At 41.4% G+C, this 13,743-nt stretch overlaps 1 protein-coding gene across 2 annotated transcripts in view; it reads right to left on the bottom strand.

Moving 5' to 3' along the window:
* The window catches only part of TGFBR2 (transforming growth factor, beta receptor II (70/80kDa)), a 92,872-nt gene that overhangs the window by 49,160 nt on the left and 29,969 nt on the right, over positions 1-13,743 (bottom strand). For both annotated transcript variants that reach the window (XM_008574452.1, XM_008574451.1), the window contains one exon: positions 3,010-3,178. In XM_008574452.1, the coding sequence (XP_008572674.1) occupies positions 3,010-3,178 (169 nt within the window). The remainder of the gene's footprint in view (positions 1-3,009; positions 3,179-13,743) is intronic.

Genomic DNA, 13,743 nt, shown 5'->3' with positions numbered 1-13,743 from the left:
TGTGTGTGTGTGTGTGTTGGTGTTTGTCCTTGGTAATAAAATGAAGCCATGTTGAATCTTCTATGTTCCCAGGGAAGGACTTGTGAACTATGAAGTAAAGCTGCTCTGTAATTACGAGCAGCTCATTCAGAGCCTCTTGATTTCTACCTCCTAGCTGCTCAGAGAACAAAAATTGCAGGTTCTGGGTAAAGTCCTTAACTGCTTTCTCCATTCACTCCTGTAACAGTGGTTCCTGCCAGGCAGGACAAACTTCTCAAAACACCTTTGGATGTAGGTGTGCATAGGAAGGGAAAATACAGTAAAGTAAATACAGACTTTTTTGTCCTGCAACATTGGCTCTGAGCCACCGAACAGGCTGTCAATATCTACTGAAAGTCTGTATTTACTTCTTCTTTTTTTTTTTTTTGGTTCTAAAATACTTGTATCCTTGGAAAGAGCGTCAGCATTTTACATGGAATGAGTGCACAATTAACATTAGTTAAATGAACGAATGAATAAAAAGAACACCAAAACTGATAAAAAGCATTGGAATCCACTACCATAGTGGGGCCTTTCAGGTTCCACATTTGGCTGTCTCTAAAATAGCCTCCTGCCTTAGTTTGGGTTTTCTGGAAACAGACCTTGAGGCTGTGAGATCTCTGTGCAGGAAGTTTTTCTGGAGATGTGCCTGTAATGGACTGAAAGAAGCAGTACTGCACAGAGGGCTGAAGCTGAACCACAATGCAGGTTGCAACAGAGACTTCAGCTGATCCCCTGGAAGCTCTGGAGCTGGGATGGCCCTGCAGAGTTGTCCAAAATTGAGGCAAAGTGGCCAGGACTTTGTACCCCTGCATCAACCAGCCCTGAGATGCTAGCTGCCCATGAGGCGGGTAAAATGGGAATGAAGCAGCACCCATCAGGGGAGGTGGAGGCTCCTGGAGGGGCTCACGGGCAATCCCTCAGCAGCCAACACTCTCAGGGAGTGAGTGCCTCAGTCCTGGAGGAGGAGCAGGGAGGCCCAGCACAGCACCCACCTTACTTCCCTTTCTCATTATTAACACCTCCACTGCACAAGAGTGTTTGCCTTTGCCCAGACAGGTAAAAATAATGTTCACTGTCTTTATTCTTTACAGCTGGGATACAGAGGAAAGAGGAGGGTTTTCTCTTTCCCACGTGCTCCCATTTTTGAGACTAGAAAAGCCTTCGTTCCATAGACTTGTTTCATATTCAATCATTTGGACTTGTATTACAGGTCAGGAAAAAAATATCTTAATTAAAAGAGCCTGTTTTCGGTAGCAGAAGTAAGCTCTCACATCACAGTGATGTATCTAAGTAGATGATCAGCTGAGACAGAACTGCAGAAGCAGGCCATGAGGCCATCTAGTCTGGTGTCTCGATCTCTCCCGAGCTCTATTTGACAGATGGTCGTCCAGCTTCTCCTGACCTTCATTTGACTCTTCCAGAGAAGGAAGCCTGTACCCCTGGTAGGAAACCATGATTGTGAAAATGTTTAATGTATGCTGAGCACAAGTCTGTCCCCTTGCAAATGTTATGAATCCTTCCTGTACCCTTCAGAATTACACAGAATGAGCTTATTATATTTTCCACTTGAGAGCCTTTCAGTTTCTCTCAACAGAATTCATGTCCTCTCTACTGAACTAGCCATGTCTAATTACCTCAGCCATTTCTCAGAGGCTTTCTAAACCTCTAATCACATGGGTCCCTCTACTCTGAACATACTCTTTGTCAAAATCCCTTCTTCAACAGCATTGCCCGCCTTTCAGTTTCTCTCAACAGAATTCATGTCCTCTCTACTGAACTAGCCATGTCTAATTACCTCAGCCATTTCTCAGAGGCTTTCTAAACCTCTAATCACATGGGTCCCTCTACTCTGAACATACTCTTTGTCAAAATCCCTTCTTCAACAGCATTGCCCGGAACTGGACATGCGTGTAGTTGGCAGGTACAGCAAACTGTCATGATGGGTCTTTGCTGTTAATGTTCCATTCATTCTCAAGTAAACCAGTTCATCTCCTGTTAATACAGAAATTTGCAAAGTTTCCATATCTATCAGCAAGGCTAACTCTACATGGTCTGAAGAAAGTCTCAAAAGATTCATTCCTAAAAAGTGGGGGGAAAGATATTTGGGTTTATATTCTTGTTTGTCAATTGCCCAGGAGACACATAGACTACTTTAAAAGTGGCTGATAAATTAAAAACATCAGAATAAGTCTTCAAAATGTTATATTCCATCAACAAATTTATACATTTTTATAAAACTGGGACTGCTTTTAATGATCAAGGTTATCTCTTGCTCATGCTCCTGATCCATAAACATGGATTAATCAAATGATTCATAAGTACCTACTGTGTAGGTATAAAGAGCTATTTGAGATGTGTGTGTGTGTGAAGGGTGAAGTGGAGGGAATGAGAGAGAAAGAGAGAGAGAAACACAATCTGATCCAAGAGAAGTCATGTGTAGCCCAATGGCTCGATGAGTGATTTAATCAGGGCTTCTGACTAAGGAGTGGGTTATTTTTCCGGTTCTCCAAGTAGATTCCCCATTTGGGGCAGGCAGTTTCCCTTCCAACAGCCAACCTTTCATCTCTCCTTCCGCAACACAGACCTGAGACTGTCTCAGAAGAAAAAGCTCCTGGTGTAACTATGGGGTACTTAAGAGGTGTCAGTTAAGTGACTAGTAAGTGGCAAATCCCTCTTCTTGATAAGGAATGGTTTCCAGATTTATTTTAAATATTAAAGGTCACCTTATATATTGCTACACATAATCCCCCCCAACATGCACACACACATATACACACATGTGTGAGTATGTGTATATGTGTATATATTTGAAAATGTATAGAATATCCCTGGAAACTTCAATTTAACAATTGAAAAAGCCAGGTCTAAAGGAAATGGAAATGGGATGGGCATCTACACTTACAGAACAGAGACACACTGACACTAGGTACCACGAGTCTGCATTACTCATAAAAGGTGGGAAAGAAAGAAAGAACAGAGGCTCCTTACCATACAGCCACACAGACTTCGTGCGGTTTCTCGCAGATGGACGTGATGCTGCAGTTGCTTGTGCAGGACTTCTGGTTGTCACAAGTGGAAAATCTCACATCACAAAATTTACACAGTTGTGAAAACTTGACTGCACCGTTGTTGTCAGTGACCATCATGTCATTATTAACTGGGGGAAGACGAAGAGATATTAAATAATTATCTAACTGCTAAGCAGCCTGCCAGTGAATTCCTGAAGCTACCATGCAATTTCAAATGAACTTGATGTCATGAGAATGAATACAGAGAAAGGCAAAATAATTCCTTCACATCAGATTAAAATTTCCTCATGAATGCAATTTGCCATAAAAGCCACTGTATGGTTTTTTTTGGAGGGGGGTGTATCTTCTTGTTTTGTCAATGATTATAAGGCTTGTTTTCTACAAAAACCTTATCGTTCAATAGAGAAATGTAGAGGAACCCACTACATAATAGTGGGTGCCGGGAGCACAAAAAGTACCCTTAAAGAAATTATAGTTTACTTAGGTGAACAGAGGAGGAAACAGACCAGGGAAGGGTAGCCCAAAATAGAGGAAAGCCCAAAGGAGGTAGGAGGCTGGCAAGAGTCACCACCCAGTTGGGCAGAGAGAGGTCACCACTGTGCAGGATCGTAAGTGCAAAAGGGAGTGGGCCACCTCAAGGGAGGAGGTGCTGGTGGAGGTTAAAGGCTTTGCCATCCTTTTCCTGACCCACACCTGAAAGAGCTACAAAGGCCTTCTTTGCAAGGAAATGGTTCTACTGACTTCCCTCTGTTGGCTTGAGGGGAACCAGTTGATTAACCAACACTTCTTGAGTGCCTCCTAGAAACAGTCCCAAGCATTGGAGAAGCACTGGAGTCATGAAGGCAAATAAAAGCTGATTCCAGCTCCAGGACCTGCCACTTGCTATCTCTCTGTCCTCGCCCCCTACCACCGCCACCACCAGCCCCTGACTCCTGACTCGCCACCTTTGAAGAGGCCAAGTTCACTATTTCCTCAGGTCTTTAACTTTCTATTACCGTTGTCTGGCTTCTTGTCACCTTTCTTCTGGTCTCTGATTAAATGTCACCTCTTCATCCTAAAGCAACCTGCAAGTAACTACCACAGGACTCTTCTATTGTCTACACAAACTACCTGGATCATGTACTTGCCTTTAATCTATCCACCAAAATGTAAGCTCCACCAGACTTTATCTACCTCGTTTACACACTGTATCTCCAGTGCCAGGAATAGAGTCTGTTACATAGAAGGTATCTAAAAATATTTATTGAATAAATGAGTGAACAGATTAATACTCATAGGCATGAATACCAGTAGGACAGGATACAGGACTTCTTCACACGGGTCAGGGAGGAGTGTGATTATATGTGATATTCATTCAATAAAACACTGAAGACACACTGTTCTTTGCAACATGCATGCTGCGTGATGAGAGGCAATATCACACCCCATTTCCCATCTTTTTCTCAATGAGATCCGTTTCCATTGGTGATGATGGTAATTAAAGATGTAAGTTTGGAGAGAAGTAAAATAAGACAAGGCTACTAGTCACTCAACCAACACACATGAATCAACACATATTATATGGTAGACTAAGAAGGATTAAGTATTTAGACTGCATGTGGCACTAGTTGCTGGCCCTTAGGAAGGTGGGAGCTACTTCTCCAAGGCATCACCCTTGGGACAGCCTGAGCAAAGCCTCCTCGTGCTCTCCCTGTGTTAAGTATGTTTCTGCCTACAGGAATGGTTCCAGCACTCTTCCACAAGTCACTCTCTGTTTGGTGAATTTTAGATTTCTGTCATTGATATTTTGCCCTGCAAATCTCTTTGTAGCTTGGGCATAGCACCTGTTTCCTGGGTCTCTAAAAATATAAACATATATAAATTTAAGATTTGCTTTCTTGCGCTAACAGTAAATATAGAAGAAAAAAAAAACCCATTCATCCCTTTCAGGCCTCAAGTTCATCTCAGGAAGTATATTTTTAGGTAACAAACTATTTTGAAATTCTCAGTGTCTCCCATACCAAGAGCTCTATGCTTAGCTAAAAATACAGGCAGAAATGCTCTCTGAACCTTGTGTTAAATTTGGGACTAACACAACAATGAATATGTATTTTTTTCTACAATGGTTATGTTTGGCTCTATTTGCAATATAACTCATTTAACTTTTTAGATTTCTCTATAAGACACTGCCAAAGCAAAACAAACAAACAAACAAACAAGCAAGGTCTTTTTTTTTATTTGATTTAATTTTGCACAGAGTATGTTTTGGACAAACATTTATCTGCTGATTAGGAAACTATGTTGTTTTTAAATATGAAATCAAACCTTCATGACTTGGAATTTAGCCTTCCAGCACTATAGGATTTATCCTCAATTAGTGTTTATCAACTTTGGGGGCATGTTGGAATCAATCACCTGGAGAGCTTTAAAAAATAGTGAAGCCTGGGTCCCACTCTCAGATATTCTGATTTAATTATTCTGAAGGGTGACCTGGCCATCAGGATTTTTACAAGCTGCCCAAGGATTCTAATGTGCAACTGAGGTTGAGAACCCTGACCCAGAATCGGTTGAAAAAAGTGCAACAAAAGAAAATAGCAGCCCTCCCTTCCCCCACCACACACAAGACTTATTTGATGGTGAAAAGGCTGCTCCTTGCCAGAGCTGGAAGGGGTTCCCTTGTGAAAAACATGCACCAAAGGAGATGTTATTAGCTCTTTTACACCTCAGATGGAAAGGAATCCTTTCCTGGGCGGGCCAATACTTTTCTAGCAAACAAGTGTGAGGAAAGCGACAGGAGTCAGAAGTGATAAGATAGAAATAAAAACAGATGAGACTGGGGCTGGAAGCAGCAGTGGCAGCCACAGATGCGTTGACAAGTGTAAGTGGTTTAGGTCTGATGCCTGCAAAACATAATCGACAGGGAAGAGACAAGAAAGGACCATTAGTGAGAAATTGGTAAAGGGCCACAAAAAGTGATTACAATGTGTAAGGCTGAATATATTAAGTACCTGATTCAAACATCACATATTCAGCTCTGTACACCACACATACATATATACAATCAATTATGTTTCAATAAAAAAAAATATGGTACAACAGTTATAAAAAAAAGAAAGCAAAAAAAAGGGGGGGCTATTCACCTGCACAGCTGTGGGGGTGCCACTTGCATTGTGACCTGTGCAAGTGGGGCCCCTGGAGATGTGCAGGCATGCAGTGCATGCTGCTTTATGCAGAGGCCACCAAGAGAAAGCCTCTCCATGGAACTTTGGAGAAAAGGCAAATGGCCAACTGTACTCCATACTTGCAGGCATAGACATATGGGGGAGGAGGCAGTGTGCAATGGGAATTTACGCATATTGAGCACCCACTGTGCACTAGGAAAGTTGATTAAGTTACGGCATGTAACATCAAAGGTATCCAGCCATGGATGCCTCATTTTTCTCCTTGTTGCAGCAAAAGCTACCAAAGTCTACTACTGCTAAGAATTGACCACTGTTTTTTTTGAGAGCTTTTATACAGGGCATGCTCACTACAATTTACCATCAGCCAGTGACTCCCTATTAATTGACCCCAGGAAGCTCCCCACTTTAATAATTAAAGAAAGCCCCTGAAAGCATATCAATTTCCAACTTTTGTTTTAAGCCACTATTCTTACTTCTGTATACGATATGTGCAAATGTGTATTTGTGGGACAGGCAGTTAAGTTCAGAAGGCAAAGCTACTCTTAACCTTTGTTGGGATCTTTTAACTTTGACAGAAGCTTTATGAACTCACTCTGAGGTGGGAGGGGAGAGAAACACATACAAACGTTTGCTCATCATTTCAGAGAGTTCACAGATTCCCTGAAGGCCTGTGAGCCCCAGCTGAAGAATCCGAGGCCTACCCCAGAGTCCTCAAAAGCCACTAATAAGATGCTGAGCAGCACAGTGCTAATCCGAGTGGGACAGGGGAGGGTGACAGTCATTCGCTGTGTATGCCACTGCATCTGTGCATTCCAATCTACAGGAAAAGTGGTACCAATCATGACCTCACAGATCCAACATCTCCTTATGTTTAATACATAATGTTTGAGAAGACAAAGGAATGGGGAGAAAAAAAAGGAAATGCATGTATGTAAATAGCTAGGAACAAAGATGTTACTCTAAATAACACCACAAGGAAACTCACCCAATTAGCCCTATAACAAACCCTAACCCCAATTCAAAATTACTTCCAATTCGGGTTGTTAAGTTATTCTAAGTATCTTTAGTTAAACTGCTCTCATATTAAAGCAGTATATTTTCATTCTGATAGACCCTCTGTGAACAGCTGGCCTTCCTTAGGGAATTTTCTACCCATAACAGGCAAATTAGTTATTCATAAAGTTCTGCAGAAAGAGGTTCCAATAAGAATGTCTCTCACCTAGAAAGTCACTTCTCTCAGCACATGACAGTATCACATGGCCCATCATATTTCACTTCTCTTCAAACAAGCCCATGAGTAATATCAAGATTTTTACTCTAGGTCATACTGTCTTCCTCATTTCATCTCACATTTTCCCCAAACTCACTGCCTACAGACAGAGGTTCAAGGTCTTGAGAATATGATTTAAGTAAGTGCTTAGCTGTGTTTATTTGTGGAACAGTACTGTTGTCTTTGAGGGTCAGAGATGAGCAGCCTAAAAAAAATTTTTTTAAGCCTACAGCACCCAGCATTCCCAGGCAGTCTCCCATCCTAGTAACAACCAGGTCTGAGTCTGCTTTGCTTCCAAGATCAGATGAGATCAGGAATTTTCAATATAAATGCTCAGTCCATATCTTTAAAATAGTTTCTACTATTAGCCAAACTGTTAGGTAAAATCTCAAGATTTCACAAATAATCTCAAACACATGGTCAGAAATATATCTTTGAATTCATGCATCTGTCTACTGTTGTTTTCTGGATTGTTTTTGTTTGGACTTAAGAATTTATTTATTCTTCAAACACCTGTGGATGTCTTGCTTAGTGCTATATATTTCAGAGCAGGACCACTGCTCTGAAATACAATTCAGTGTAGCACCTCAAAGAGTAAACTATGGCGACCGGTGAATAGAACTCACTATACCTTAGAGCAAGTGATTTTCAAATATTAATACACTCACAAATCCCTTGGGAATATTTTTAAACTGCAGGTGTGGGGTAGTGTATTGGCTCATGCAATTGTGTGGCTGGAAATTCTGAAATTTATAGGGCAGACTGGCAGGCTGGAAACTCAGGCAGGAATCAATGCTGCAGTTTTGAGGCAGAATTTCTTCTCTAGGAAACTTGAGTTTTTGCTCTTAAGGCCTTTCAACTGATTGGATGAGGCCCACTCATATTATAAAGGAGAACTTCTTTTATTTAAAGTCAATTGATTGTAGCTGCTAATCATATCTACAAAATACCTTCACAACACCACCTAAATTAGTGTTTGATTAAAGAGCTTAGCCAAGTACAATGAAACTGACCATCACAGGCAGACAGGCAAATGCTGCTCCCAGGTGATGCTGGTACTTCTGGTCTACCTACACGTCAAGCAGGAAGGCTATGGAGAACCAGTTTTTGACTGGCTATTGTTTTCCTTTCACAACTGATATTGCAAAACTAAATACCTACTCTTCACCTTTTAACAGGCATTTCTGATCAGACAGTTCTTTCCATCTGCTTTTCTTTCTTTTTTTTTTTTTTTCCTTTTTGTCTTTCTTCGTTACCGGCAACGGATCGCAACCCTCAGTGTCGCGCCCGTACCGGACCGGGACCGGCAACGGGATCGCAACCCTCGGTGTTGCACCCGCACCTCGCTCAGCCAGTGAGCGGCCGGTCTGTATGTGGGATCCAAACCCTCGGCGGGAGCGCCGCCACGCTCCCAAGCGGCGCACTGTAGCAGTGCGCCACCGGGCCGGCCCCTCCATCTGCTTTTCTCTTGAGCCTGGCCTCCTAACTGATCACAGGCCTGGGGGCCTTGATCACCATATGGGCCTGGAATTGAAAGACTTGTTCCCTGAAAGAAGGTTTTTAATTGCAGTTGGCATTTCAGAGTCAGACACTGAGGCAACCATCTGGCAGACAGCCACCATGGTCTGTGAAGCTGGCACCAAATACCATGGCCCTGGAGACCAGGTGGGACAAGTTCATTGGCCTGTCACACACATGCCCCCACCTGGAACAAAGAAGGCAGTCAAGCATTCTAGGAGGAGTACCTGTATGATTCTTCAGGAAAGAAAGACATTCCCAAGCCAATCAAATACTTTAGCCAATTACTGCAACCAGCCAACTAACCAAACGAAAAACAACTCATGATTAAGTCAAAGATAGGAATATTTACCTTCTCTTTAACATCTATTGCAAAATTGGAACTTCTAATACAATACAATACCTTTCTTTTAGTTTTTAAAATGTGTTTGAACCTTAATTCCCTATGTAATTATAGTTTCTTGAGACAGGAGAGGTGGGGCTTTCTCTTCAGTGACAGTACCACATGGTCTCTGAGGCACTGGGGTCAGTACTGGAGAATCCATCATTTAGTTAACAGGAAGACCATAGTGTGAGCAGGAAAGAAACAGAGACAAGTAGCCCAAAGGGATCAATTTCTCCTTCTCATTCACTTGTTTCTGTAGTAATAATACTTTTTAAAAATCTTCCATGGATGACATAATTAATGCTCTAAAATCTCTTTGAAATGGCAATGTCTTATAATTCCTGTTTTGTAAATAATCAGTATTCAACAAATGCCAGGATTAATGCCATTTTAAATTATTGTCAATGTTCACTGGTAACAAATGGTATATCCCACAAGTTCTCTACGCTGTTGTTGTAAAAAAAAAAAAAAAAAAAAAAATGCTGCTTTAAATACTAGTTCCTATCCACGTACCCAGATAACAAGGCCTTTAAAACCAATGCATGTCAACCTCATTGCTAACAAGAGATAAAATCGCATACCATATTTCACCTAACTCATATTGAAAAAGATCAACAAGTCAGATAACAAGGTGAGTTGGGCAAGGTGTGGGGAAACAGGCACTCTCATACTGCTGGGTATAAACTGGTATAACCTCTTAGGAGTCTTTGTCAATATCTACTAAAACCACAAATAGCCTTTCACCTAGCATTTTCATTTCTAAGAATACCTGATATTCACTGATAAGTGCATTGCAATGTTTGTAAGGGCAAATGATTTGCAAACGACCTAACTGTTCATCGATAGAGTGATGGTAAAATAAATTAGGTACATCCAAACAAGGAATACAATGGTTGAAAAACAGGAGATAGCTCCATGCTGCTATCTTTGTAAGTGTTGGTGCCCAGGCTACAGCATTCAAGAAAAAAAAGCAAGGTGCAGACCAAGGTGTTGAGTTGCTACCTGGGCGAATGTCTTCTATCGCCCTAAGAAACCTGCTCTCCTCCCTTGGGGACATCCCCTGACTCTCTGCCTCAGGAGGCTAATCTTTATGGACTGTATGAACCAGCTCCCTTGTCCTCAAGCTTCCATTCAGTTTGGCCTATAGGGAAACTCAGTGGCACAAAAGAGGAGAAAAGGATTGTGCATTTGGATTATTTCTGCCCTGGCTCCCTCCCTGTGGAATTTGCTGCACCTGGCTGAGTCCCTCACCTGAAGGTCACAGCTTCTCTTGAGGTGGTCATTTCCAATACTTAATTATTCTCTGCTCTTGCCCTTTCAGGCCTAGGGAGGCAAGACAGCGATCCCTAGTCCCAGTATCTGCACTATGGTTTCTCCACTACTGTGCTGGTTTCCTTTGACCCTGTCCCTGTCTTTGTAAATTGTCCCTCTACTAAAACTTTCCTCAAGTCTTCCTAATTCGAGGGTGCCATCTCTTTGCTGTTGGCACCCTGGCTGATGTGATACCACCATTTGTGTTTTGTCGTCGTTGTTTTTTTTAAAGAATATGTATGTATATATTCTTATATATGTAGACTCTCTGGGAGTAGATGCAAGAATATGGGAATCAAACATTATTTAGCCCTGTAAAAGGCAAATGAAAGGCCAGGAAACTGAGATGGAGAAGAAACTTTTTGTTTCATGCCTTTTTTGTCATCTTTGAGTTTTCTGTCATTTTTATATACTTAACAATTGTTTTAATTTAAAATAAATAAATAAATGAGAGGCAGATTCTACCATGGCAGATGCATATGTCACTATTCAAGTGACAGTCCTATATGGTTTCTAGGAAACCAGGATCAGTAGAGAAACCATCTCTTAGCTGATAGGGGGCCCATAGTGTGGGCAGAAAATAGAGAGATAATTGGCCTGAAGGCATCAATTTTCCTTTTCATGCAAATGTTTTTGTTATATTAATGATGTTCTTAAAACTTTTCATGAATGACACAACCATTACTCTAAGATCTCTCTGAAAGAGAGAAATCACTCCAGTCAAAAACCTAGTAAGATATATATTGTTCTACATTGAAATTGCCTACCACCTGGCCAACAATTAAAAATATCAAGTGTCTGTGATATTCTCCACACACTAAGAGACTTAAAACAAACACCAGGCTGGTCCCTGCCCTCCTATGGTTTATACTCTAGTTTGAGAGGCAAAATAAACAAATGTGACCTAATGTCAATCAGGTCTTGCCTTTAAATGCAAACACGAGGTCAGAAATGGAGAGAGAGCTGACACAGGAAATACCCAGTTTCATGGAGGAGTCAGTCCATGGAGGGTAAGAGGCAGGGGAGGAAGGAGTGGTTCCCCTGGTTGAGAAGAGGGCTTGGACCAGTAGGGACTGGGCAGAATGGGGCTGCACAACGATCTAAAGGTTAGATCTCTGAAGACAGAGAAGCATTCAAGAAACATGCATCTTCCACCTTACAGATGGAAAGGCTGGGCACCTGGATGTTTTCAGTGTGTAGACTGTTAATAGAATTGGCGTGGCCAAAACTAGATTTGCAGAAGGCAGGGAGAGTTGAGGAGGCAAGGAAAAAAGTCTCAGCAGAAGCACAACAGCCAAGAATAGAATCCCAGACTTTGTCCACCTAAACTCCCATTTCAAGTATCGCTCTAAAAATGATATGAATAAACTCGATGCCAGGTTTAAAACTTAAAAGTCAAGAGCTGACAAATAAACTACTGAATCCGGCAGTTGTAGACCACCTTAATATGACTCCAGTGTATACTGACTATTATGTAGGTGTAGTGGATTGAATTATGTCCCCCCAAAACTCTCTGAAGCTTGAATTGTGTCCCTCAAGTTTTACATACTAGAAACTTAGCCCCCACTGTGACTGTTAAGAGGATGGGAAATCCTATTACGGTAATTGAAAGGTGGAGCCTTGAAGAGGCAATTGGATTGTAGGACTGTGCAGTAGTGAATGGATTAAAAATGGTGGTCAGGGGCATGGTTCTGAGGGCTTTTTTTTTTTTTTTGTCCTTTTTGAGACCAGCCGCACCGCGCTCAGCCAGTGAGTGCACCAGCCATTCCTATATAGGATCCGAACCCGCAGTGGGCGCACTCTCCCGAGTGCGCCACAGGCTCGGCCCCTGAGGGCTTTAAAAGTAGAGGAAAGTCTGTCTGTCTGTCTCTCTGCTCTCTGTGTTTCCACCGTCTTGCAGTATAAGACCCCTGTGTCACTGTGCCACCACCAGATGGACTTGTACTTCCTAGCCTCAGAAACTGTAAGCAATAAATTTCATTTTCTTTATAAATTACCCAGTTCCAAGAATTCTGTTATAAGTAACAAAAACGGACTAATACAGTAGGTAATTATGAATGGACGGAAGAAGAAGTATGTGCGTTTGTGTGTACATGTGTGTTTATGTGTGTACTTTTCCCTTGCTTGTTCAACTGAGGTAATTTAGCTTTTAGGGTTTGAGTTTCAGTAGCTAAAAAGCTCATGAGTATAATAGTTCACTATGACTGCTTTAAGAAAACTGTATAAACATAAATTTGTACTCACCAAACAATTCAATTAAAGTATTAAGGAGTGATCACCCATGTTTCAAAGGGAATAATGCAATGGGGTATTTTAAATTGAAAACTTCACTGTCCCTTTAAACTAGGATTTTTAAAAATGTAATTTATAAGGACATTTTAAAGAAGCCATCTACAGAATAAATGAAGCTATAACCAAATGGAAAAGTAATTGGCCTTCTCTAGTGACAAGCATAAAATAACTGAGCTGGAGTTTCATTGCATCCTTCCCTATTCAACATTCCCTGGCCACAATAACTCCAAATAACCCTAAACATGCAGATTCTGTTTTCTTGTTTATCCCTGAATTTCTTGGATCACTGAAAAATAACGTGCAGTTTGAGCTCTCCTAAGATTTACTGAATTTGCCTTTCTTTTTTCTTTTCTTTCTTCTTCTTCTTCTTCTTCCCCTTCTCCCTTCTCCCTTCTCCCTTCTCTTCTCCCTTCTCCCTTCTCTTCTCCCTTCTCCTCTTCCTCCTTCTTCCTCCTCCTCCTCCTCCTCCTCCTTCTTCTTCTTCTTCTTTTTTTTTTTTTTTTTTTTTGGATATATTATCCCAGAATCAGGTCACGTAACAGGAGCCAAAACCTAAATACTTAAAATGACACCTGCAGGTGGAAATATCTATATCACTGCCAAAGGTAGTATTTCAGAATACTAGCACTTTTGCCAGATCCAAAAAGCTGAAACACTTTTAGCTCTCTCATTCGTGTTCCTTGATCTTTAATAGGAATCATGCAAACAAAATACACTTCTGAAAGTTGGGGAGAAGTGAGCAGTTTGCAGCAAATA

This window comes from Galeopterus variegatus, unplaced genomic scaffold, assembly GCF_000696425.1.
Source record: "Galeopterus variegatus unplaced genomic scaffold, G_variegatus-3.0.2 Scaffold1051, whole genome shotgun sequence".
NCBI classification, from domain to species: domain Eukaryota; kingdom Metazoa; phylum Chordata; class Mammalia; order Dermoptera; family Cynocephalidae; genus Galeopterus; species Galeopterus variegatus.
This window is presented reverse-complemented; position numbering and strand designations above follow the sequence as displayed.